The following is a 27,483-nucleotide window of genomic DNA, read 5'->3' on the forward strand; positions in this document are numbered from 1 at the left end:
ATCCTAGGCTACTACTTGGTGGTAAAGGAGATTCTCTTGACTGCTCAAAGTTGTTTCCTGTGCCCAAAGCTGGTGGTGGAAAGTGCTGTCACGTGGCAGCCAACTTAGGGTGACCCCACAGGGATGTCAAGGTCACAGACATTAGAGGTGGTTTGCCATTCCCTTCCAGGGGTGACCCTGCTTAGCTTCCAAGATGTGATGAGATCAGGTTAGCCTGGCCCATCCAGGTTAGTGCACTTTCAAAGTCACAAAAGTGGTGTTCTAAAGACAAGATCACCCTGACCTGGATGGCCCAGGCTAGCCTGATCTCATCAGATCTCAGAAGCTAAGCAGGGTCAGCCCTGGTTAGTATTTGGATGGGAGACCACCAAGGAATACCATGGTTGCTGTGCAGAGGCAGGCACTGGCAAACCACAGACACTTTACACACACTTAAAGACAAGATCACAAGCTAAAGATGCTCCGTCCTCAAAGGAGAGAAGCGCTCCCCTTGACTGACCAAATGTCAATCTGGTTTGTATCCTTTTCTCGTTGCTGAGGTGAGCTTCTTGTTCTTCTTGGGGGCGGGGGGTCAGGACATCTGAAAGGTACTGGTGATCACACCCTGATTTCCAGACATTGTCTGAAAGAGTCTGTGGACCTGGTTTATTTACTTTTTAAAAAACATTTATTTGTTGCGAAGCTCCAGACAGCTTACAATGGAAATAATGTACATAAAATATATAAAACCTTTTTAAATCACCATTTGTGTTTACAAAGTGCTTAAGGCAAGAGTCTAACAGATGGTTTGACATTGCTTGCATCTGCATAGCAACCTTGGTATTCCTTGGTGGTCTCCCATCCAAATACTAGCCTGGGCTGGGCTGGCTTAACTTCCGAGATCTGACGTGATCAGGCTACACCATGCTGCCTTCCAATCACCATGTAGGACTACTTTAATCAAATGTGGTCCTAAATAAATCTGTCTTCAGCTGCCTCCTCAAGAGCAGAAGGGGCTGGCGCACCTCCCTAGGAAGGTTGGCTTAGAGCCCCCCTGGGATGGTGTTTCCAGCCTTTAGTAGATGCCTTTCTTCACTGAGAAGCTCAAGAGTCAGTCTGCCTAACTCCTTGAGGGAACTGATAATGCCATTTACGTGAGGAAGGCCCTTCACCACGGTGAGCCTTGTGGATATGTCCTGTAAGAAGAGGAGAAGAAGATGAGTTAGTTTTTATATGCTAACTTTCTCTACCTTTGAAGGAGAATAAAGCCAGCTTACAATCTCCTTCCCTTCCTCTCCCCACAATAGACATCTTGTGAGGCTGAGAGAGTTCAGAGAGAACTGTGACTGGCCCAAGGTCACCCAGTGGTCTTCCATGGCAGAGTGGGGATCTAAAGCTGGATCGCCCAGGTCCTCATCCAATGCTCTAACCACTACACACACTGTGTCCTCATACATTAGAGGGCAGAAGGGCCCTGGCATTTGACTGCTGGATTTCCATCGGGGAGACGTGGGTTTCAGCCTTTGCTCGGACCTTAAATCTTTGGCCAGTTATGAGAAGCCAAGCCTACTTCACAGAGTTGTTGTGAGAGGGGGAAAAGGGAGGAAGAGTGGGGTAGCCTTGGAGGAAGGGTGGGATCTATATGGGTGAAAGCATAGCTCTGCTCCTCCAAAACCTCTGCTCCTCTAAAACTACCTTCTCTTCCTCCTCCTCCCTAATGTTGACTGGCACTCCATTTCTAGGGCTGCCAACTTTTCCATTGTCCTCAGCTCCTGTGGCTGTCTCAGCAACTTCATGCACAAACATTAGCTCAATCTGTGTGGAACATCACCAGCTGGCCTCATCCCATTCAACAGGAGCCCATTGTCGGATTTCAAATTGGAGCGGAAGGCCCAAATCCAGCAGAAAGGGCGGAGGCACACAAATCCCTTCCGTAATGGCCTGGAATTGGAGCTTCTGGAACATGGCTGGTGTGGTGTGGTAGACAGAGTGTTGGACTAGGATCCTGAAAGGCTGGGGTTCGAATCCCCACTTCTACCGTGGAAGCTCGCAGGGTTACCATGGGCCCATCACAAACTCTCAGACTGTCCTACCTCAAAGGATTGTCGTTGTGAGGGAACGGATGAGGAGAGAACCTCAGCTGCTTTGAGTCCCTGTTGGGGAGGAAATGAGATATAAATGGCTGCTTTCACTGTGATGGACAGCAGCATTTAAATCATATTTACGGGGCAGAATTAATTAAATGGTGCCGCCTTTAGATTAGTTAAGATTAGTTTTACAGAGTTGAAAGTCTTGTATGTGGATTTTAATCTGCACGACCACTGTAGGAGTTGTATTTTATTATATTGCATATATTAGATTATTTTTAGCTGTACATTTACGTGTTATTTGTTGTGAGCTGCCCTGAGCCCTGCCTTGGTGTCAAAGTCTAATAAAAATAAATGAATGAATGAATGAATGAATGAATGAATGAATGAATGAATAGTAGCCAATCAAATGATCCTATGGTCTGTGTTTATTAATTTTCAAACAGTAGGTTCCAAGACAAGGTGGTATGATTCATATGCATTTTGGGGGGTGGGGCTTCATTTATAAATGTAGCTGTTCCCAGTCTAAAGGAAATGGAACCTCTTCCCAAATGGGAGCTGCTGATTTCTGGAGTCAGCTGAGGTGCAGCTCTTTTTTCTAGGGTTGCCAGGTCTCCTGTGCAAGCACCGGGTCATTACCGACCCATGGGTCACCACGCTTACTAGGCAGACTCCGTTTACAGGGTGGTTTGCCATTGCTTTCTCCAGTGGTCTACGCTTTACCCTCAGCAAGTTGGGTCCTCATTTGACCGACCTTGGAAGGATAGAAGGCTGAGTCAGCCTTGAGCCGGCTACCTGAAACCAACTTCGGTCGGGATCGGATTCACAACCTGAGCAGAGCTTTGACTGCAGCATTGCGGCTTACCACTCTGCACCACGGGGCTCCTGTAGTCATAAGAACATAAGAAAGGCCCTGCTGGATCAGACCCAGGCCCATCAAGTCCAGCAGTCTGTCCACACAGTGGCCAACCAGGTACATCTAGGAAGCCACAAACAAGACGACTGCAGCAGCACCGTCCACAGCACCCAAAATAATAGGCATGCTCCTCTGATACTAGAGAGAACAGGGATGCAGCATGACCAGTCCAACACTGCGCCACTCTAACTTCTGAACCACTGAGCTGTGATGCACGAATGCTCACACCCTGCCATAAATTTTGTCATCCTTTAAGGTGCTGCAGGACTCTTGCTCTTTTCTGCTGTCTCAGACCTCTGTCTCTCCTGGAGCTGTGAGATGCACAAAAGGCCCTGAAGGGGAGAAAAAGTGGACCGTATGTGTGCTTTCTACGGATTCCCCCCCCCCAGCAGCAACAACACGCGCACTTTGTTCTTTGCAGAGATGCTGTGAAGGGTTAAACTGAGAGAGCATGGATTCCCAGAGCCGACCAGAGAAGCCATTGGAAGGAGAAGGTGCTGCCAATGGAGGAGGTCATTTCCTCTTCCTTTCCTTTGTGGTTGAAAGAGGAGATTGGCCTTCTGGCTGCCTAGCAAAGATCTTGCTATCCGGGCTAGGCAAACAACAATTTTGCATTGTGTTGTGCGGGAGCCGAAGTTCAACTGGACTCTCAGGTGTGGGGGCAGTCTGGAGAGCATTGTGCGCATGTGTTGCGGGAGGGTTTGGGAATGCAGAAGGGGACCGATGGCTTGGCAGAGTGCATGTTTGGCACTTGGATTTAGGTCTTGCGTAGCTGACCTGGAAATGCAGCCGACCAGGGTGGGGCATCCTCCATGAGATGGATCTATATGCTGGTTTGCACCAGTGTGGTGCAACAGGTCGAGGACTTGTCTTGCCTTTCTCAGGCTCGCCTACCTCACAGGGTTGTTGTCCAAGGGGGGAAAAAACCCCCAGATTACTCCTCCTGCATATGCACCACTCTGAATTGCTTGGAAGAAGACTGGGATTTGGCACTTGGATTTAGGTCTTGCGTAGCTGACCTGGGAATGCAGCTGACCAGGGTGGGGCATCCTCCATGAGATGGATCTATATGCTGGTTTGCACCAGTGTGGTGCAACAGGTCGAGGACTTGTCTTGCCTTTCTCAGGCTCGCCTACCTCCCAGGGTTGTTGTGCAAGGGGAAAAAAAACACCCCAGATTACTCCTCCTGCATATGCACCGCTCTGAATTGCTTGGAAGGAGATTGGGATATCAGTGCAAAGGAGTGGGTTAATCCAGTGTGGCGTAATTGGTAGTGTGTCGGATGAGGATCTGGGAGTCCCAGTTTCTAATTTCCGCTCTGCCATAGAAGCTTGCTGGGGGACCTTGCGTCAGTTACGTGCGCTCAGCCTAGCCTACCTCACAGGGTTATTGTGAGGATAAGACGAAAGGGAGGAGAATGGTGTACGCTGCTTTGGGTCCCCACTGGAAAGGAAGGCAGGGTAGAAATGAAGCAAATAAACGTGGGGTAAAAGGCAGTGGGAGAAGCTGTGAGTTGTGATGGAGACGATAAAGGGAGACTTGCCTAGTGGGTTGAGTTTGAGTGAAAGCGTTTCATCACCTTGCTTTATGCCCTGCGCTGTTGCTTTTAAGAACCGTTACCTGCCTTTGACTTACAGACACTGTAAGTCAAAGAGGGCCTGTAAATAATGAAAACAAAGTAAATAAGTAAAATAAGAAAGGCAGACTATAAATTAAACCAGTCGGTAAATAAGCTGAAACCCCATCTCCCTGTCTGCCTTGTAAAATGCTCCAGGCGGCTTACACACTAGACATGAAATTTAAAAATAAAATAAAATGCATCCTTATTGCAAGTACAGAAGCAGCAATTATGCATTGTTTAAGTGGCGAGACTGTCTTTAAAATATTAAACTGCACCGTTTCCAGCAAGGCTGGCAACAATAACAATGAGGAAGATTGGGGGGGGCTGGGGGCAACGTTTGGACCCCAACGAGTCCCACCTTAACGTCTTTATCAGTCCTGTTCGGCGCTCTGCCTTTCCTTTAGTTCCATGTTGGTTTCCCGAAAATAAACCACGAGTCCTTGTGGTACCTTAAAGACCAACCGTTATTGCTGCCTGCACAGAGGTCTTGTGATATTTTCTCATGAGAGCTTACTGAGTTTTTCTTCATTGCCTTTGCTGACTGTTCTGTCATGTTGGTCAGGCCGAAAGGAGAGAGTGACTTGATCGTGGTTGAGTCAGGGATTTGAACGCAGCTCTTTCCAAAGTAGAATTTTGCACTCTGTCCCTTGTACCCTCTACTTTGGATCTTTTATTTTAATGCATTTCCCTTATTTTCATTCCACTTGGGGAAGAGACAAGCTGTCATTTGATTTTTGATCTCCAAATGCATTGGTTTGATTGCGTCATTTTATTGATAAACCTGCCCTTGCCTGTGTGGCCCAGGCTAGCCCAATCTCATCAGATCTCAGAAGCCAAGCAGGGTTGTCTCTGGCAAGTATTTGGATGGGAGACCTCTTAGGAATACCAAGGGTGTGATGCAGAGGCAGGCAATGGCAAACCACCTCTGAACATCTCTTGCTGAGAAAAATCGATGGGGTCGCCATAAGTCGGCGGCAACTTGACAGCACTTTACACACAAATTGATAAACCTGTAGGGTGTCTCAAGAACTAGTTTACCAGGTGGGCGGAGAAATGTTCTAACATAAACCCAATTTGCAAATTGCCTTTTAAAAACCATATTGAAGAAAGAGGCAGGTTGCAAAAACTCTTTTTAAAAAAGCTTCTCCCCCTTTAAAAAAGGTTGGGTCCACCTATTTATCCTCAGAATACCCCCGTCAGGTAGGTTAGAGAATAAATGGCTGGTTTAAGGTAACCTAGTGAACTTTGTGGCCAAGGGGTGATTTGAACCCACATCCCTGCAGCCCTAGTCAATATTCTTAAACACTACTAGTGTGGTATAGTGGTTAAGAGTGGCGGACTCTAATCTGGAGAACCGGGTTTGATTCCCCACTCCTACACATTAAGTCTGCTGGGTGACCTTGGGCCAGTCACAGTTCTCTCTGAACTGTCTCACCCCCACCTACCTCACAAGGTGCCTGTTGTGGGGAAGGGAAGTCGATTGTAAGCCACTTTGAGACTCCTTAAAGGTAGAGAAAAGTAGGGTATAAAAACAACTCTTCTTCATTATACCCCGCTGAGGACCCGAACCTCCTCAAACTCTGCTTTCCCTAGGCTCCTCCCCCAAATCTCCAGAAATTTCCCGACGCAGAGTTGGCAACCCTAAGATAAAGTATGAGTTTATCTATCCCCTTAGAATACTTTGGAAGTGGCCCTCATGGACAATGATGTGAAACCTGACTTTTTTGTCTTGCTTCTGTGTTTTCTATATTCACAGGTTTCCAAGTTGGCATCCTTCTTGCCTGCTCCTTATCCAGAAATGCCAAGGCTCCACAGTGCCCCATGGATCCCATAGGACCATCCTGAGCACAGGTAGATAGTCTACGCCTTTCCACCATAGCTATCACCACAGCATTTAGAGTCTACATATAAGAAGAGAGCTCCAAGCCGAAATTAAAGGGCATCATGAGACATAAAATGCTACCGGAGAAAGGGAAGACTACCAATACTGACCTCCAAGGTTCAGGAGAACAGGAGAGACAGACCAGTGAGGACATAGAGAAAGAAGGCCAAGAAGGTCTTGAGCCCATGGTGGTGTCCAAGAGAGCAGGAAGTGTCTCTCCTGAACTGAAGTCTGGGGACGAAGAGGATTTTATAAAAGCGGAGATCCCAGAGATGGTTGGGGGTGAGCCAAGTGAGAAGAGGTTGAGACCTCAAGATTCTCCAGAGGTTTTGAAGGCCCCACAGTCCCCAGATTCTGGATGGGGAACCCCACAACTGTCTGAACCATGGGAAAATACTAAGGCCAGCCTGCCTTCTTTTGAGGGAGGTTCAGAGGCTTGTCAGAGGTTCAGGGGTCTGGCTGATGTCAGTGGAGAAGCCGTTGAGGAATATGGAAGAGTCGGGGGCAGAAATACGGACGTTTATAAGAAGGTGAAGGAAGATCTCCTGCGGGAAGACTTGGTCACCATGGATGTGCAGCGGACGCTCTTCAGGGAGTTCCGATATCAAGAGGCCGAGGGGCCTCGTGAAGTCTGTAGCCGCCTCTGGTACCTCTGCCATCGGTGGCTGAAGCCAGAGAGGCATACTAAGGAGCAAATCCTGGAGTTGGTGATCCTGGAGCAGTTCCTGGCCATCCTGCCCTTAGAACTCCAGAGTTGGGTCAAAGCGGGTTGCCCTCAGACGTGTGACCAGGCAGTGGCCATAGCGGAAGATTTCCCACCTCGACGGCAAGAGGCTGGGCTGCGGGAACGTGAGGTGAGAATGTTTTTGTGAGGTAATCTGATTTGAGGGGTAATTCGCATGACCCTTTGAGCCAATGCTAAAATCAGGATGCCATTCTGGCCCGCCTCCTTCAAAATGGTGGGCAGGCTTGGCTCGAGAGTGTGAGCAAAATGGGCAGCCCAGCAGGGGAATGTGTGGGGCAGTGACAAGATCTTGGGCATTGTGCCAGTGCTCAACAACTCCTCTGGATCCAACCTGGAGGTGAAGTCATCACATCTGGGCTGATGCTCTGGGATTTGCCCCAAACCTCTATGGCTAAACCATAGAGTTTTGGATGACTCCTAGAACAGCATTCCAACTTGATGATGTCACTTCCAGTTTTGTGATGGAAGTAATGTAACATGTTGGGCGACACTGGAGAGCTCCAGCACTTCCCTGAGCTCTTATTCCCATGTTATCTGCCACTGAGTTAGAGGACCTTCCTGCAAATAACATCATAAGCACTGTCTTTCTCTCAAGCATGGGATATGGCGATCTGTTTGTTCCATAAACCAAGCTTTCCGGGGTGAACAGATGACTGGACTTGGAACACACAACTATAAAATGTAACCTTTTAATTTATTTTGATTTAAAACCTTTGTCTCCGATTAGGACTGCCAACAAATAAACTAAACTGGTTAACATTTTCTCAAAATGCTAGTTTCAGTTGAAAAGCTTGTGTGAATTTAACCACAAGAAGAAGTTAAACGTTGGCAGGAGGAGAGTTTGGCCCCCTGGGAAAGGCAGGAACTAGAAGCAGACCATTAACAGGCTTCATATCTGGATGCAGTGGAGGATGCAGGGGTTTGAGCTCTAAAGAGGCAAGACCCCGTTGAGCAATGGATCTTCTCATAGGATCTTGCTTCCCTCCCTCTTGGTTCATGTCTCATTAGCTGCACCAGGGCTGCTTTTTGGGAGCCCTGCTCCTGGCGGAGGTGGTGTGAGCTGTCAATTGCTACTCCGTTCTGTCATCCTGAATGGGATCCTTCCTGCTGTATTTCAGGCTCCAGCGCTGATCATGGAGGGGGCTGTGAATTTTCCCACTGCTGAGGGCCCTCCGTCTACCCGGAAAAAGAAGCAACGTCGCCTCAAGGCCAAGCAGGAGGATGAAGGCGAGACCGGCTCAGAGGGTAAGGATTCCCTGTGTGCGAGTGTAAAGTAGGGTTGCCAACCATAAAATATCAGAAGGCACATATAAAGAAGATGCCAGCCTCATTTCCTGTGGAGAGGGAGTTCAATTGCTTGGGGGGCAGCAGCTGAGTAGGCCCTGCTTCAGACAAGGCAGGTTCCTGCAGGAAAGAGCCAGGGGAAGTGTTTGATCACTGTGTGAGACAGAATGCTGTACTAAATAGATCCAGCAGCGCTCCTCTTACAAGGGCCTCTTCTCGTTGAAGGTCAAAACCACATGAACACATGAAGCTGCCTTATAGTGAATCAGGTCGCTGGTCCATCGAGGTCAGTCTTGTCTGCTCAGACTGGCAACACCTCTTCAGGGTGTCAGATGGAAGTTATCCACATCAGCTACTGCCTGGTCCTTTTAATGGGAGATGCCGGGGATTGAACTTGGGACCTTCCGCATGTAAAGCTGTGGCTCTTCCACTCAGCCATGGCCCCTACCTGAGCCCAGAAACCAGTGTAGCAATGACAAAGTGGATTCGATGTGTTCGTTGCGATGGGGGATCCAGTAAGAACTCCAGTAAGAATTTTCTAACAGAGCGGTTCCTCAGTAGAACAGGCTTCCTCGGGAGGTGGTGAGCTCTCCTTCCCTGGAGGTTTTTAAGCAGAGGCTAGATGGCCATCTGTCAGCAATGCTGATTCTATGACCTTAGGCAGATTGTGAGAGGGAGGGCATCTTGGCCATCTTCTGGGCACTGGGTGTATGTGGGGGAGGTAGTTGTGAATTTCCTGCATTGTGCAGGGGGTTGGACTAGATGGCCCTGGTGGTCCCGTCCGACTCTATGATTCCAGACAGAGCTTGCAAATTAGGGTTGCCAATGTCCAGGTGGGGCCTGGAGATCTCTTAGAATTACAACTGATCTCCAGATGACAGTGATCAGTTGCCTTGGGGTCCCAGGTTCACTTTCTGGCATCTCCCATTAATAAATCCCAGGGAAATTATCTTTCTCTGTGCCTGGAACCCTTGAGACCAGCATTAGTCAATTGCCATGCCAGAAGCTAACTCGGTTTAAGGCATCTTCGTATAGAAGAAATTGGCTGGCTTTGTGTGTCTTTTATTGTCTTTTATTGTCTTGTTCTCCTTCAGCAAAAGACCTTTGAGCTTTCATTGTCTGTATTTTTCCTCCCGCAACAGGCGATGAGTGGGTGATTGAGAGCAGGGTGTCGGATCCCGAGCTGGAAAATCCACGGCCCATGAAGTTGCGCCGGGCGACCTGGGGAAGCCCTGCCTGGCATCAGGAGGATGCAGACGTTGCGGCAAGTCAAGATGGCACCGAGAGGGATGGCGAAAACTGCCTGGACCCCAAAGAGGTGAAAATCTTTCCTTATTTAGGAGAAGACGGGGACCAGACCCAACCGGTGGTCGTCAAAAGAAGGCGAAGAAGCCGGGGGAAGAAGACTTGTGGTGTGTGCGGAAAAACCTTCAGTCGGAGCACAGTGCTGGCCGCGCATCAGAGGACCCACACGGGAGAGAAGCCGTTCATGTGCCAGAACTGTGGGAAATGCTTCAGCTTCAAATCCACCCTGGTGGCGCACGAAAGGACCCACACGGGAGAGAGACCCTACACGTGCGACCAGTGCGGGAAAAGCTTCACTGTCAGTTCGGTCCTTACAAGACACTATCGAGTTCACATCGAGAAGGAACTGTTCCGCTGCTCGGAGTGTGACAAGACCTTCAGCCAGAAGTCGCAGCTCCTGAACCACCAGAAAATCCACCTGCGGGAGAAGCCATTCAAATGCTCGCAGTGCGGGGAAGGTTTTAGCCGGAGCTCTAGCCTTAAGAAACATGAGGGCTCCCACACGGGGGAGAAGCCCTTCAAATGCCCGGACTGCGAGAAATCCTTCAACACCTCTTCCCAGCTGGTCAAGCACCACCGCGTGCACACAGGAGAGAGGCCATATACCTGCGCTGAGTGCGGGAAAAGCTTCAGCCAGTGGCAGATCCTGATGGTGCACCAGAGGACCCACACGGGGGAGAAGCCCTTCAAATGCGCCACGTGTGGGAAATGCTTCTCCGACCGTGCCGTCCACATCAGGCACCAGAAAGTCCACACGGGGGAGAGGCCACATCTGTGCACGACCTGTGGGAAAAGGTTCACTCACCGCACGGTCCTGGTGAAGCACCAGAAAATCCATGCCAGAGAAGCTCTGAACATGCTTCGGCTGGAAGAGGAGCAGAAGCAACAGCCGCCCCCGCCAACAGAAGTCCCATAAAAGCTCGGTGCAACTTGCCCGAATTCAGAGAGGGGCTACAGATTACTATTTTGCCCACGATAGCTACTGCAGTGCGGAAACAGTTGTCTGTATCACCCACCTGCATAGCTACAAGTATACCTTGATGTGTTGAGGGGAATGACACTTCTTTCTTCCTCATGAGGTTGGACATTTGCAGATGGATGACTCCTCCATGTCCCAGCGCATGACAGTGAAGTCCGCAGGATCGCCGCTTGACTGTACTCATTCTCGTCGGAAGCACTTAGCTTGGTGATCAACAGCAAGTGGAGCTGTTGAATATCGGTGGAACCAACCTGTTTCACACTTGCTTCTTTAAACTATGCACTATGAGTGAATGAAGCATTTACACAGTTATGGGGAGGACTGGGGGATGGAACCAGTTTGATTTCTGCATGGCTGGGGGAAAGCTGTGTGGTTGTGATAGCATTTTGCTTTCTTGATTAGACTAGACACTTCTGTGCATATTTTTCTTTTCCTTTGTGCCATTCTGTCTTGGGATATGTGTGTTTGTCGAGGCAGGGAGTGGGGAACACTGTGGTTTTTTTGCTTTGGGTTTTTGAAGCTGCCTTTGCCCTGCTGTGTCCTGATTATAACAATTAGCAGGATATTGTATATCACAAAAAAAACTAATTAAAAAAGAGAGAGAGAGCGAAGTGCCTAGAAATGATCACAGGCGTAGATGTTTCCTTTGTGAATGTGGTACTGAAGGTGCTGAAAATGCTTATACTATCATATTCCTGAAATGAACCTGATGTCAGGATGCAGGCTGTTGACTCACAAAGTCTTTTTGGGGTGGGGTCCGTGCATCTATCTTCAGGATATCATGTGTTGGGTAAGAGCTTTCTTGGCCTGAGATCCCAGGGAGCTGATGTCAGGCGAAACAGAAGACAGTGGATTGGTTAAACCAGTCAGTCTTTATTATGGCCCACAGGCCATTCAGAAGTGGAAAAAAACCCAATATTATAAAGTTAATCATCTACACAGAATCTCAACATGCATCTTTCATCCTAATATATCTTTCATTTCATTTCATTAACCTTTATTGGCATACCAAAAGACAGAGATAGAAAAAAACAACAATATACCTCCAAAGGGCAATACATATAAGTTACAAGTCGGGTTAATGAAACTTTTCTTGTTCTTTAAGAACTCCTGTAACAAATTCAGCCACGGTAGCCGTAATTTTAGGGTCATGGTCACTCAAAAGAAATTTGCATTTCACTTCATTACTCCTGTATGTCTTGTACCGGAGCAAAGTAGAGAGCAGTTTATCCCGCAGAGTCACATAGAAGGGGCAATCTAAAAGGATGTGGTCAATTGTATCTAACAAGTTTAAACCGCATGCGCATAGGCGTTCATCCTAATATATCTAACTGTTGAAGGCAGGGGTCCCCGGCCTTTCGGAGCCTGTGGGCACCTTTGGAATTCTGACACGGCGCGGTGGGCACAGACACAAAATGGCTGCCCCAGGAGGTGGAGCCAGCCACAAAATGGCTCCCCCAGGAGGTGGAGCCAGCCACAAAATGGCTGCCACAACATTACCTTGGCGCATATTTTCGGAGCAGAGAGCAGCAACTTCGCCTCAGGTATGATGGTTCTTCGGTCAACGCCTGCCAATAAAACGTTGAGAGTCTTTTGCTCAGACAATAGTTTCTTTTAATCAGCGAGCGCGGGTCCCGATAAATCCAAGTGTGCCTCTACATAGAATCTTTTTTTTTAAATTATTTTTATTATTTTCTACAATTCAACAAAAATAAACATATCTCAACAATATATTCAGTTGTAACTACTTGTAACAAAAAAAAGCTCATCGCTATTACTGAGAATATGTTATCTATAGTATTCAATGCTATCTGCTATATATGACTTCCCCGCATCTTCTTCAGTCACTAATTCGACTGGTTAACACTTTTGCATTTCAAATTGATTTCTAATCCTTGTTTTCTCTCATACAGACTTGCTTTAAGCTATCTATACGACTTCTATAAGCAATTTCAAGTCCTACATAGTTATAATATTATCATCATTGTCTATATAACATTCTATTATTCTATAATGAAGGGATTAGATCAATACATAAACACATTTTTCCATTTAAAAATTCATCAACGTAAATCCACCATGCCTCCCTTACACCCCCAAAATAAGCATCATCTTAGCCATTATCTTGTTTTGGGAGGGGATCTGCCAGTCCTTCTTTATTTCCCAATCTCCAACCCCCATTTTTACATAGAGTCTAAAATGAAAAAAAAAAACCACAAAAAAAAGGTGAACCGGCTATGCATAAGACATCTTCGTATGTCCATTCTCCCTGTTTGGCCTGATCTTTATTTTGCAGCAGTTTGCTGCTTTCTGATAGCCCTATCCTGGGTCACTCGGGCAGCATAATAACCATGAGCTCTGTGGGAAACGTGTGAAGAGGCCTCTGCCAACACGACCCAGTCTGGCATTTGGTCCTCCTGTGGTTTTTCTCTCTTGGCCCTCCCCGTCTTGCGCATGGGCGCTGCAGCCTCGTGTAGCTGGAGCAGTGGAAGGAAAGGGCATAAAACCAACTCTGACGTCTAGTGCAAAAAAGTGACGGCAAATGGAAGGGGTTTCTCGGTCGCTAGCTACAAGTCGCCGGAAGAGCTCTGTTGTCATTCAGTGTTCATGAGTAAATGTGGCCCATCCATGTTCAGGCTGACTATATGATTTCTGGGGTGGGGGGCAAGAAAAGAGTGTAGGAGGGCTTTTGCCTACAGATTGTGAGCTTCTTGTTGGCCACTCTAGGGAATGGGATGCTAACCCAGAGGGACTGTGAAGCTAAGCAGGGTCGACCCAGTTGTCTATTTGATCCCCCACCTTCCCCTCCAAGTGGTGGGTCAGATGTCCTGGAAGGAGCATAGCAGGGCCGCAGATTCTCTCTGCTGCAGCCACTTTGTCAAATGGCATTCAGTGGTACACTGTCTTTGAATGTGGAGGCTCCATTTTATCATCATGGCTTATAGCAGGGGTGGGGAACGTCAGGCCCGGGGGCCGTATAAGGCCCTCGAAATCATTTGGTCTGGCCCTTCATGGGTCCTGGCTTATCTCTAGCTCAGAAGGATGCTGCCCTGCCTCAATCTCTTCGGCCCAGCTGGAGACAGCAGAGCTCAAAAGCGAGTCGCTCTATGTGGCAGACCCTCGGAGCCATCTCCGGTCGTGCCTCTTGGCTAAATGTTTGACCAAATATAGCAGGCTAATTTTTAAGCTGATAATTTTGTACGGCCCCCGAATAATGTTATAAATATCCAAATGGCCCTTGGCAGGAAAAAGGTTCCCCACCCCTGGCTTATAGCCACTGATGGACCTCTCCTCCATGAACCTGTCTGACCCCCTTTGTAGAGACATCCAGGCTTGGAACCATCACTATATCCACTGGCAATGAACTCCACATTTTAATTAGTCATTTGGATAAATAAATATGTCTTTTTTTGTCCTGAATAGGGTTGCCAGTCTGGGGTGGGAAATACCTAGAGATTTGGGGGTGGAGCCTGAGGAAGGTGGGGTTTGGTGAGGAAGGGGACTTGAGTGGGGGTACAGTGCCCTAGAGTCCACCTTCCAAAGCAGCCATTTTCTCCAGGGGAACTGACCTCTGTCGCCTGGAGATCAGATGCAATAGCGGAAGATCCCCAGCCACAACCTGGAGGTTGGCAGCCCTAGTCCTGAACCAATTGCCCATCACCTGCAGAGGGAAGCCCCTAGTATTATGGGAGAGGGCAAAAAGCTCCCTTTGCCCACTTTTTCCACCACCTAATTCTTGCCACCCATAATCTTTTTATCTAAACTGAAGATTTCTCATAAATCGTCATAAAGAAATCCCTTCTGCTACCCTTTCCCTCTGGTGTTGTATCTCAGAACTGAAATTTCCTGGTTGCTAGCCTCGTTTTGGAACAGATACTCAATGGAAATAGGTTGTTACATCTGTTTGCCAACCTCCAGCTGGGGCCTGGAGATCTCCCAGAATTAAAGGTGATCTCCAGCTACGGAAATGAGTTCCCCTGGGAGAAATGACTGCTTTGGAGAGTGAACTCTATGGCATTATATCCCATTGAGGTCCCTCCCCAAACCATGCCCACCCCAGGCTCCACCCCCAAACCTCCAGGAATTTTCCAACTTGGACAACCCTATAAGTAGCATCCGTCCAGGGTCGCCATTCCTAAATCCTGGTTCTCAAGTGTCTCAAATGCACCCCGCTGTGCATTTTGCCCCCAGTGAGTGGGGAAATGCTGGCTCATCTAGTCCAGGCCGTGCCCTTCTGTGGCAGGTACAAGACCTCTGCCTTGGGGAGGGAGTGTGGCTCAGTCGTAGAGCATCTGCTTGGCATGCAGAAGGACCCAGGTTCAATCCCTGGCATCTCCAGTTAAAGGGACTAGGCAAGTAGGTGATGTGAAAGACCTCTCTGCCTGAGACCCTGGAGAGCCGCTGCCGGTCTGAGTAGACAATACTGACTTTGATGGACCACAGATCTGATTCAGTATAAGGCAGCTTTGTGTGTTCTCCAAAAAGTTGGCACCCCCTTCCTGGGCTGACGTTGCGACTCATGGGCAGGGCCAGATTCAGGTTTGATGAGGCCCTAAGCTATTGAAGGTAATGGGGCCCTTTATATGTCCAGCTGTCCTTTGTCAACAACAAATTGTCGCTGTTTTTTGTGTTGAATATATGCTAAATGGTAATTTATGGACCTAATCAAGGCCTTTAACATATATGTGCTTGGTGTGACTTTAATCATAGATGCCAACTCTTATACACTGAGTGTGGCATATTCATAAGTGCAGATTATACTTTATTGATTACAAAGAATATATTTCAAATCAAAGAATACATTTCCCATAGCATATAATGATTTCAGGCATTTCACTAATAGGTATCTAAAGCCATTTGCACATATCAAAATATGTATTTTATCAAAGTAATTGTTGAACTGAAATACAATTACTTACATCATAGGAGCCTACACAACACAAAACACTGTTGCTGTATGTAGGTTTTATTTTGTTTGTTTTTTTATCTTATATTTTGGAAATGTACATCCAGGTTTTTTTCCTTTAAATTTTTTTGGGGGCCCTAAGCTATAGCTTGTTGAGGTGATGCGCAAACCCAGCACTGCTCATGGGCACACCCAGCAGGTCCGTTTTGCAGCTGTGCGGATGGCAACCAGCGCCGGCGACCCCCTTCTCCTCCCCATGGAGGCAGAAAATCGCATCTAAATCATCTTAATCATCTAAATCACGCACTGCTAGCAAACGGCTATTCCAGAAATGAAATCAGAAGGGCCATTAAACCAAACAAAACTCAGAAAACTCAGGAAAAACAGTCTCCCATAGGAAAGGTATTCTTGCCATTTATTAAAGGAGTCACTGATAGGATGGAGAAACTTTTGAAAAAACATAACCTACAAACAGTGTTTAAACCCACCAAGAAAATACAACAGATGCTACGATCAGCAAAAGACAAAAGAGACCCCCTCACCTCTGCAGGAGTATATCGTATACCTTGCAGCTGTGGAGAAGTTTACATTGGGACCACAAAACGCAGCATACAAACAAGGATAAAAGAACATGAAAGAAACTGCAGACTTGGCCAACCTGAGAAATCAGCAGTGGCTGAACATGGACTGACACAAACAAGACACAGGGTCTTATTCTAAGACACTAAAAGACTGGACAATTCTACCAACTATTTTGTCAGATTGCACAGAGAAGCCATTGAAATTCATAAACATCAGCACAACTTTAACAGAAAATAAGAGAGTTTAAGAATGACTAAGACTTGGCTTCCTGTCCTGAAAACCTCCAGACTAACAAAGACTACAGTCCACAATAGCCATGTGGATTAGCTTTGGATTTCACACATTAACAGATCACTTCAGGATACAATGTGTGTGTGTTAAGTGCCGTCAAGTCGCTTCCGACTCATGGTGACCCTATGAATCAAGAAAGAGGTCAGTAATGGTGTGTGTGTGTGTTAAGTGCCGTCAAGTCGCTTCCGACTCATGGCGACCCTATGAATGAAAGTCCTCCAAAATGTCCTATCTTTGACAGCCTTGCTCAGATCTTGCAAATGGAAGGCTGTGGCTTCCTTGTTTGAGTCCATCCATCTCTTGTTGGGTCTTCCTCTTTTCCTGCTGCCCTCCACTTTTCCTAGCATGATTGTCTTTTCCAGTGACTCTTGTCGTCTCATGACGTGCCCAAAATACGACAGCCTCAGTTTAGTCATTTTAGCTTCTAGGGTCCGTTCAGGATACAATGGTTCCATATTAACATACCACACCCTCATTAGCACATTATCTTGATACTCACAGGACAATGATTACCTTTGATACTTTTTGCAGGACAATGGTTCAGCTCAAACCCAACCCCTTTCTGACTATATATCACTCTTCCTACACACTTGACACTGAGAGACACTGTCCTTCAGTGTTCCTCCTCTGAAGATGCCGGCCACAGCTGCGGGCGCAACGTCAGGAAAGAAAGTACCAAGATCACAGTCATACAGCCCGGATAACCTACAAGAACCAATATTATAGCCTCAGTTTAGTCATTTTAGCTTCTAGGGAGAGTTCAGGATACAATGGTTCCATATTATCATACCACACCCTCATTAGCACATTGTCTTGATACTTACAGGACAATGATTGGCACATTACCTTCGATACTTTTTGCAGGGCAATGGTTCAGCTCAAACCCAACCCCTTTCTGACTATACATTACTCTTCCTACACATTTGACACTAAGAGACATTGTCCTTCACTGTCACTCCTCTGAAGATGCCTGCCACAGCTGCTGGCGCAACGTCAGGAAAGAAAATACCAAGATCACAGTCGCACAGCCCGGATAACCTACAAGAACCAACAGCATCTGTCTGTTTGGCACCTCCAGGGTATTGGGGAGCGCATCCTGTCGGATCCCTGACTGCCTGGCAGTTGTCGAAAGCGCAAGCAAAAAAAAAATGGGCAAAAAGCAAAGCCATCAAGAACAGGGATGGACAGCCCACCCCCACCCCCCCACCCTCCCCCTTTGTGCAGGCAAGCTGGAGGGCTGGGAAGGGTTAAGCCAACCGAGGTTGTGCAGCGCAGACTGGAGCAGGGCGCTGGAGAAGAGGCGTGCTCGCCTCCTCCTTTCCTGTTCCTTCCTTTCCTGGCTGGGAGTGGGTCTGGCTTGCCTTTGGCTTCCCAGTTCCCAGCTCTGAATGCTGGGGTGGTTTTTTTGGGGGGGGTGCTTGGCTTGCTCAGACCAGTGGGTAAGGGGCTCCTCTTTACTATTGCCCTGGCAGGGGAGAGAGAGAGAGAGAGAGATTTGCAGGGGTTTGCAGGGTGCATCTGGCCACATGGGGAGGGGTATTTGGGGGACAGGGCCAGGTTGTCATGGGGTGTGTGTGTGTGTGTGTGCATGTGTCAGGGAAGCCCTGGGCTTTGCATGCAGAAAGTCTGGGGTTCGCTCTTTGTATTGCCAGTCAGAGGGGCTCGGGTTATTGTTACATGGGGTTGCCAGCCTCCAGATGGGAGTAGTAAATACTGTTTAGTAGTATGTTTAGTAGTAAACCTATGCTGGCAATAGTGAATTTAACAATAACGACAGCCCGTAGGCTCATATAAATGATACACTTTACTGAAACAGAATTTTTGCTATGTAATCCCAAGTATATACAACAGGTATATTGAACAAAATTCTTTCCAGAGGAAATGATGCTCACATACACAGACCACAATTAAACAAAAATATCCTGAGTATTAATCCAACATGGAAAAAGGTTGCTACACCTATGATAATTGGTACAATAGGCAATTGCCTATTGTACCGAATACCTTTGTTCAATATACGTGTTGTATATAATTGGCATTACATAGCAGAAATTCTGTTTCAGTAAAGTGTGTCATTTATATGAGCCTACGGGCTGTTATTATTGTTAAAAACCTCCAGGTGGGGCCTGGAGATCTCCTGGGATTGCACCTGATCTCCAGGCTACGGAGATCAGTTCCCCTGGAGGAAATGGGTGCTTTGGAGGGGGGCACCCTGTGGTAGCTCGTAGAGGTCCCTGCCTTCCCCAAACCTCACCCTCCCCAAGCGCCGTCCCCCAATTTCCAGGAATTTCCCAAACCGGAGTTGGCATCCCTTGGTAGGCAAATGCGCCTGAGACTCCGGAGAGGTGCTCCCAGCCAGAGGACGCCAAGGGCCTGAGTGCCCGGGGCAGCTTCCTAGGGTCAACCCTGGCATTCACTGGCCACATGTGGCCGTAGGAACACTCGTCAAGGATGCTTCAGGCTGATCCTGCATTGAGCAGGGGGTTGGACTAGATGGCCTGTATGGCCCCTTCCAACGCTATGATTCTATAAATGTATTCATATCCCTCCTCTTCCCTCCCCCACTCTTTTTTTTGATAAAACAATCGTAGCAGCAAATAAATAAAAGAGTTGTACTGACTAGATGGGAAGGGAAGGTGGCATGGTATATAGCCCGATCTCCTGGGATCTTGAAAGCTATGCAGGATCTGTACTTGGATGAGAGGCTGCCAAGGAATACTCTGCAGAGGAAGGCTACGGTTCCTCCCAGAACCTCTGCTTCTGACTTGCTTTGAAAGCGCAATGCTGGGGTCGCCATGTGTCGGTTATGACTTGACGGCATGTACATACTTTCTACTTGAGATGGTAAGACATTTTCAGGAGGTAACCGTGTTGGTCTGCAGAAGAAGAGCTAGATTAGAGTCCTGTAGCACCTTGTGTGGGTTCAGTGCCGTCAAGTCGCTTCCGACTCATGGCAACCCTATGAATCAATGTCCTCCAAAACCAAAACGTCCTATTGTTAACGGCCTTGCTCAGGTCTTGCAAATTGAGGGCCGTGGCTTCCTTTATAGAGTCAATCCACCTCATGTTGGGTCTTCCTCTTTTCCTGCTGCCTTCCACGTTCTCTAGCATTATTGTCTTTTCCAGTCTTTTCTTGTTTTTTCATAATGTGACCAAAAAACGATAGCCTCAGTTTAGTCATTTTAACTTCTAGGGACAGTTCAGGCTTGATTTGGTGGAGAACCCACTGATTTGGGGTTTTTTTGGGCAGTCCACGGTATCCGTAATACTCTTTGCCAACACCTTAAAGACCAGCGAGATGTTCTGGGTATAAGCTTTCAAGAGGACAAGGTCCCCTTGTCAAGGTACAAGATGGAATGGAGATCTCTGAGCCTTTCTATCCCAGTCAGAAAGCGTCTGGGGTGTTGCAAAGCAGGGACTCAGGATGCAGAGGTGCAATGCATATTGTTACCAGTTTGATCAGAGCGGAGGGGGAATGCCTGGGGGCAGAAAATCAGCATCTGTAGTGAGATAAGCGCCCTGACCTAGCCTAATCTCAGATCTCAGAAGCTAATCAGGGTCCGCCCTGGCAAAAGTATTTGGATGGGATGCAGAGGAAGGCAACGGCAAACCACCTCTGAACCCCTCCTGTCTTGAAAACCATACAGGGAAGTCAGCTTGACAGCATGCACACAAAGCATTTCTCCTCTGCAAATAATTTTTAAACCCTCTAAAAGTAGAACTCTGATGATGATAAACTCTGAGGGACGTGAGAATGTTCGGTCTGCAGAAGAGGAGGTTGAGTTATTTTTGTTAGTCTTGAAGGTGCTACTGGACTCTTGCCCTTTTTGACTACTGCAAACACACTAACACGGCTACCCACTGTGATTTAAATATTTGCTGTCACTTAGAGGAGGGCAGGGAGCTGTTCCTGTTGGCAGCAGAGGATAGGACTCACAATAATGGCTTTAAATTGTGGGAGGAAAGGTACTGGCTGGATATTAGGGGGGGAAATTACAGTAAGTGTCATCGGCTGCCTAGGGAGGTGGTGAACTCCCCCTCTCTGGCAGTCTTCTTTAAGCAGCGGCTGGACGAACACTTGTCAGGGATGCTCTAGGCTGATCCTGCATTGAGCAGGGGTTGGACTAGATGGCCCGTATGCCCCTTCTTGCTCTATGATTCTATTTATTTACTTACTTACTTATTTATTTGATTTATACCCTGCCCTTTCCTGGCAGAGCTGAGCTCAGGGCGGCTTACAGCAACAATCACAACAATAAACAGATATATAAATATAGAATTAAATATATAACTAAAACCATAATTCCTAATCTAATAAAGTATAAGATGGCATTCCGAACTACGCACCCACCTCATATAGGTGGAGTTGTCACCCATAGGGTGAAGTTGGCCTAAGAGATGGCAATAACAACAACAACAATAATAATAAATACTATCATCCTTGATAGATCAAAGAGGCTGATTCAATATAAGGCAGATGGGATTGTTCCTGGGAAAATTCTGAAGTGAATTTTCATTTCATTTATATCCGTATGTTCTCATCTGTGTATGTCTATGTCTTCTCCAGGAGAAGCCCTTCTCACTAAACTCACCTGTAAAACTGCCTACTGATGGACCTGAGTGTTCGTCAATGCTACTGACAATGCTCCATGGATCTCATGGGGACAACCTGGCTCTGGATATCTAACCAGAGCCCAGACATTCTGGGGCATCTTGAAGTAAACCATTGGCCACACAGAAGGGGTAACTAACTAACCTAAAGTAGAAAATGGCGGACGAGAAGGGGAAATCTCCGAGTGATGCTCTCCAGCTCCAAGTGTTGTTAGAAGAAGGGGTAAAGGCCAGAGAGCAGCTACAAGAAGAAGGCCAAGGTGGACTTGAACATGGGGTGGCATCCAAGAGACCAAAAACAACCTCTCGTGAATTCAACACAGGGAGTGAACAGGAGCTGGTGAAGAGGGAGATCCCAGAGCAGGATATGAGCCAGCCAAGTGGGAGGCTGCCGAAACCTTTCACGTCACCTGAGTTCCAGAAGCCAGTTCAGTTCCCTCGGCCAAGATGGAGAAATCCAGAACCACAGCAACCTGCACTTTGGGATAACGCAAAGATTTTTCTGGCCTCCTTTGAGGGGATGGCCAATGTTTACCAGAGGTCCCAAGGGCTGGCGGACCTCAGTGGAGAAGTCCAAGGGGACTTCAGAAAGATGGACACCAGAAGTGTGGAGGATTACTGCAATGTGAGGGAAGACCTCTTACAAGAGGGCTTGCTCACGACAGATATGCAGCGGACACTCTTCAGGGAGTTCCGATACCAGGAGGACGCAGGGCCCCGCGAGGTCTGCAGCCGCCTCTGGTACCTCTGCCACCGGTGGCTGAAGCCAGAGAGGCATACCAAGGAGCAAATCCTGGAGCTGGTGATCTTGGAGCAGTTCCTGGCCATCCTACCACTGGAGATCCAAGGCTGGGTGAAGGGGGGTCGTCCTCAGACTTGCGACCAGGCGGTAGCGCTGGCCGAAGATTTCCTGCAGAGACTAAAAGAGGCTGGGCAGCTGGAGCAGGAGGTGAGTGGGTGTTTTCGTTCGATGATCTGTCCATTTAGGGAAAGTCCAAGAAGACGCTTTGGAATGATGCCGATGTTGTGAAGCCATCACACGGTCACATTTTAATTGTGATCGCTCATCTCTTAATATTTGGATGCATTTATTAGAGGCTGTTTGGTGGAACACATACGTGGTGTAGGGAAAGTTGTCGATGAGGCCCTCCCAAATCTCCCATTAAAGGTTCCCAGGGAGGTAGCAATTGCAGATAGGGTTGCTAACCTCCAGTTGGGGGCTGGAGATCTCCTGGAGTTACAGCTGATCTCCAGACGGCAAAGATCAGTTCCCTTGGGAAAAATGGCTGCTTTGAAGGGTGGGCTCTAGGGGTGTTGGACACAGTTGAAGCCCTTCCTCGTCCAAAAACTTGCTCTCTCCAGGCTCCACCCCAAAATCTCCAGGTATTTCCCAAGCTGGAGTTGGCAACCTTCGTAGCAGAAAAGGTGATACAAAATGAAACAAAATATGCGAAGAGGCTCGAGTTGCAGAACCAGGCTTTGCTTAGTGCAGAATTTGGCATGCCTTGAAGCAGAATCCCTTCCAGGTCTTTATGTGTTCATTGATTTTTACAGCCTGCCTTTCTCACTGAGCATCAAGGCAGAATGTGTGTGTAAAGTGCCATCAAGTCGCAGCCGACTTATTGTGACCCCATAGGCAAGTGATTAAGCAGAGGTGGTTTGCCATTGCCTTCCTCTACAAAGTCTTCCTTGGTTGTCTCCCATCCAAGAAGTGACCCTTCTTAGCTTGCAAGATCTGACAAGATCAGGCTAGACTGTACCGTTCCACACCCCACCAAGGCAGATTATAGAATATAAAACGGCGTAGCCAGCGCAAGACAAGGCAATAGGACTGTGTTTGTGTGCTGTCGAGTCACTTCCGAATTAATGACCTCCCAAAACGTCCTGTCATTAACAGCCTTGCTCAGGTCTTGAACACATGAACATAGAAAGCTGTCTGATAGCCTGTCTTATACTGAATCAGACCTTCAGTCTGTCAAGGTCAGTATCATCTACTCAGACTGGCAGCGGCTCTCTAGGGAGAATGGGGTTTTCTTTTGTACATGAGAGTACTAGGGAACAGTGCCCCCCACCCCGACTTCAAACTGAAGTGGTACAGTTCTTTCTACCACCTGCCACCTTATTCTGGTGGATTCCAGGCCCTCTAGGACAGGAACACAAACGTGAATTGCTGTTTAAGATAACACGAGGCAGGTGAAGAGACAAAAATGGATCCCACCCAGGGCTCAGTGTGCCAAATTTGTCCCTGGTCTACATGATCCCTCCCTCCCCTAGTCCTGAATGGGATCCTTGGTGCTCTTTCAGGGGGCAGGACCGATCCCGGAGGTGGCTGAAAGCATCCCCACCACTGAGCACCCTTCACCTGCCACTGGAGAGAAGCAGTTGTGCATCAAGGCTAAGAAGGAAGGTGACAGGGAGACCAGCACGGAAGGTAAGGGACACCCTGTGTATGCAATCTTTTTTTTTTTTTGAATTTTTTATTAAGTTTTATAACATAAAAAAAGAAAAATAACAATTGTTATAACAATAACAAAAAATAATAATAAACAAAAATAACAATAAACGACCAGGAGTATCTATATATATTCACTAATACAATTTAAAAGTATCATTATTAAATCTACTAAGATACCCCCTTTCCCACCACCCACCACCTTATGTGACCCTTCACCTGACTTCCGAAGAAGTGTCTTGACAGTTTTAAACTTATTTGTTACTATAAAATGTAAAGATATTAAAAAAGACTAATTTCTATAACTCACTAAGTAATTTAATAAAATCCGTTTTTGCCAGTTTATCCCAATATGAGGCGGCCTTTTTCCACATATTTTTAAATTCTTCCATATCCTTTCCATGAAGGAATTCTGTTAATTTGGCCATCCTCATATATGTCCATAATTTTTCTCTCCAATCATTTATTAAAGGTTTATTCGCTTGCTTCCAAATTTTTGCAATTACAATTCTTGCGGCAGCAAAACTATATTGTCAAATAATTCTATGCAATCTTGGCCACCTGGGCTTCAGTGATTTTGTTTTGGGCTGCTCTTTCTCCGTGGTCCTTGAGAGACACCAAGCAATTTTCCAAACTCTGCATGGGACTGCCCTTGAAAACTGTCCAGAAGCTAGAGTTGGGACTGAATGCTTCAGATGCCCCCGGCATCTGAGACTAGACAGACGGCAACCTGAGAAAGTAATTTCTTAGTCCTGGCTTCAAAACGTTGGAACTTCCTCTCCAGGGAGATATATATATATATATATATATATATATATATATATATATAGATATAGATATATAGATATATATATCTCCCTCTCTCCCTCTCTCTGTGTGTGTGTGTGTGTTTCGTTGTTTTCTGCCAGCAGGGTAAGACATTTTTGTTTTTATTTATTTATTTGACTTGCATGCTGCCCTTTCCTGACTTTTGGTCAAGCTCAGAGCAACTTACAATATTCTAGCACCCTAAAACCCTACAGTTTAAAACTACAGTATCTCTTAAAATTACCACGGCGCCTGGTAATTTTGTCTGGTTTATTTATTTATTTATTTATTTATTTTGTGATGTATTTATTTTGAGATTTATAGCTCACCCTCCCCACCCTCCAAAACGTCCTATCTTTAACAGCCTTGCTCAGGTCTTGCAAATTGAGGGCTGTGGCTTCCTTTATAGAGTAAACCCATCTCTTGTTGGGTCTTCCTCTTTTCCTGCTGCCTTCAACTTTTCCTAGCATGATTGTCTTTTCCAGTGACTCTTGTCTTCTCATAATGTGACCAAAGTACGATAGCCACAGTTTAGTAATTTACATTGTTTTCCCATTGGGAATGACATCTTAATTTCACTGCCTATTCCACTAGGTGACGGGTGGGTGACAAAGAACAAAGAAGATAAACCTCCACTAGGAGAGCCTGAACTACTGGCGAAGCATGGGACATCCTTGGAAAAACCCACCTGGCACCAAGAGGACGGAGAAACGTCTGTGAGTCAGGATCGCTTGCAGAAGGAGAGGAAGAACTATCTAGATCCGAGAATGGGTGTCTTTTTTCCGTACTTAGAAGAAGGCGGGGACTTGAACCAAACCAGAGTGGTAAAGAGAAGGCGTAGAAGCCGAGGGGCAAAGGTCTGCACCGTATGCGGGAGAAACTTCAGCCGGACCACCGTTCTTGTTGCGCATCAAAGAACCCACACTGGAGAGAAGCCCTTCATGTGCAAGGACTGTGGGAAGTGCTTCAGCTTGAAATCCACCCTTGTGGCGCACGAAAGGACCCACACGGGGGAGAGACCCTACACGTGCTCACAATGTGGAAAAAGCTTCACGGTGAGCTCAGACCTGACTAGACACTACAGGATCCATATTGGAGAGAAGCCCTTTAACTGCTTGGAGTGTGACAAAAGCTTCAGTCGGAAAACACAACTTCTCAACCATCAAAAAGTGCACACGAGAGAGAAGCCCTACAAATGCTCGCAGTGCGGGGAGAGCTTCAGCCGGCGCTCCAGCCTTATGATCCACGAAGGGTCCCACACGGGAGAGAAGCCATTTAAATGTCCAGATTGCGACAAATCCTTCAACACCTCCTCTCAGTTGGTCAAACACCACCGCGTGCACACAGGGGAGAGACCGTACACCTGCTCGGAATGCGGGAAAAGCTTCAGCCAGAGGCAAATCCTGATGGTGCACCAGCGAATCCACACAGGAGAGAAGCCCTTCAAGTGCGCCACCTGTGGGAAATGCTTCTGTGACCGTGCTGTCCTCATTAGGCACCAGAAAGTCCACACAGGGGAGAGGCCTCATCAATGCGCAACCTGCGGGAAAAGTTTTTCTCACCGCGCTGTCCTCGTTCGGCATCAGAAAATCCACACGAGAGAAACTTTGGGCGTGCTTAGATTGGAGGAGGGACAATCGAACGAAGCCCTGTAAAAGCCACGATTTATCCCATGTTGCCTTGACTCTCAGGGTGGATAAAGAAGTGCTCATGATATGTGCCCATGAGATGTGCCCTCAGCAGTGCACATGAATAAAATTCGAGCCCAGTAGCCCTTAAAGACCCAACAACATTTTTCCAGGGTATCATGAGTCAAAACTCATTTCTTCAGATAGAAATGAGACTATCAATACAACGACCCTTATATATCCAGGTCAGGAGATTGGAGGGCTGATGGATCTTTGCTTTCCTTTGTATCTGATGAAGTGAGTTTTGCCTTATGAAAGCATGCATGCTGAAAGGTTTTGTTGGTCCTTTAGATTCAACTGGAGTTGGATTTTTTTTCTGCTACTACAGACTAACACAGCTATTCCACCTGAACTGTCTTCATGTAGTGTGCATGGAATCACATGTGAATCCAGTTGTATGCAGCATGTTTACTACATGTTTGCACCAAAACAGGAATCCAGAGAAGCAGATCACTTTTTCCTTGCCACGAGGCTGGCCGTGTACGGGCACATCACAATGTGTTATTGGTGGTGGGGGGGAGGCAGGGAAATGGCCAGACTAATTCACCCTTGGATCCTTGGCGGCTCTTGGCAATGATAGACAACCGCTGGCCGAGTTGTTAAAAATTAGATGAAGCCAATGGAACCGCCACCAGCATCTTTAAACTATGCACTACAATGAACGTATAGAGCATTTACTCAGTTGGGGGTGGGGGATCCATTGAAATTATGCATGCGATCTTGCTAGTTGTAGGAAGTGTGGTTGATACAAAGACTCTTGTTTTCCATGGTTAAATTCAACATTTCTGTCCATCACTGTGCTATATAGCCAGCGTGGTGTAGTGGTTAAGAGCAGTGGTTTGGGGCGGTGGATTCTGATCTGAAGAACCGGGTTCGATTCCCCACTCCTCCACATAAGCAGCGGAGGCTAATCTGGTGAACTGGATTTGTTTCCCCACTCCTACACACAAAGCCAGCTGGATGACCTTGGGCCAGTCACACTCTCTCAGTCCCACCCACCTCACAGGGTGTCTGTTGTGGGGAGGGGAAGGGAAGGTGATTGTAAGCCGGTTTGAGTCTGCCTTAAGTGGTAGAGAAAAGTCGGTATATAAAATCGTTGGTGGACTTGGTTGTCATTTCAGATGGAGAAGGGCTGCCATTCACTGTGTATTATGATAATCGTAGAAAAGTGCCTCATGTTTATTAGAAGGGCTAATATCAATTTCATCATGTTGATTAAGTCTGCATACATTAGCAAATGAACGCACAATCGTTGGGACAGAGAAAAGAAGCCTGCTTCCAGTGTGTCGATTTATGTACCACACCAAACCATAATTTGAGCTTTGAAGCTCATAGGGCTGCTCGTTTC

At 47.1% G+C, this 27,483-nt stretch overlaps 2 protein-coding genes across 2 annotated transcripts; both read left to right on the forward strand.

Annotated features, from left to right (window-relative positions):
* The first annotated feature begins 6,547 nt into the window (after window positions 1-6,547).
* LOC130476599 (zinc finger and SCAN domain-containing protein 31-like) lies at window positions 6,548-10,735 on the forward strand. Its single transcript, XM_056848592.1, has 3 exons — window positions 6,548-7,339; window positions 8,349-8,475; window positions 9,657-10,735. Exons 1-3 carry the CDS (start codon window positions 6,548-6,550, stop codon window positions 10,733-10,735), a joined length of 1,998 nt encoding a protein of 665 aa, XP_056704570.1.
* A 10,610-nt stretch (window positions 10,736-21,345) lies between these two features.
* On the forward strand, window positions 21,346-26,102 carry LOC130476697 (zinc finger protein 397-like). Its single transcript, XM_056848705.1, has 3 exons — window positions 21,346-22,137; window positions 23,493-23,619; window positions 25,042-26,102. The coding sequence occupies exons 1-3, from the start codon at window positions 21,346-21,348 to the stop codon at window positions 26,100-26,102; spliced, it is 1,980 nt and encodes a 659-aa protein (XP_056704683.1).
* The last annotated feature ends 1,381 nt before the right edge of the window (window positions 26,103-27,483 follow it).

Source organism: Euleptes europaea, chromosome 1 (genome assembly GCF_029931775.1).
Source record: "Euleptes europaea isolate rEulEur1 chromosome 1, rEulEur1.hap1, whole genome shotgun sequence".
In the NCBI taxonomy this organism is placed as follows: Eukaryota; Metazoa; Chordata; class Lepidosauria; order Squamata; family Sphaerodactylidae; genus Euleptes; species Euleptes europaea.

Coding starts and splice junctions, on each gene's coding strand:
- LOC130476599 (XM_056848592.1), top strand. CDS start 6,548: ATGAGACATAAAATGCTACCGGAGAAAGGGAAGACTACCAATACTGAC. Junction 7,340..8,348: donor CTGGGCTGCGGGAACGTGAG/GTGAGAATGTTT, acceptor GCTGTATTTCAG/GCTCCAGCGCTGATCATGGA. Junction 8,476..9,656: donor AGGCGAGACCGGCTCAGAGG/GTAAGGATTCCC, acceptor CTCCCGCAACAG/GCGATGAGTGGGTGATTGAG.
- LOC130476697 (XM_056848705.1), top strand. CDS start 21,346: ATGGCGGACGAGAAGGGGAAATCTCCGAGTGATGCTCTCCAGCTCCAA. Junction 22,138..23,492: donor CTGGGCAGCTGGAGCAGGAG/GTGAGTGGGTGT, acceptor GTGCTCTTTCAG/GGGGCAGGACCGATCCCGGA. Junction 23,620..25,041: donor CAGGGAGACCAGCACGGAAG/GTAAGGGACACC, acceptor CTATTCCACTAG/GTGACGGGTGGGTGACAAAG.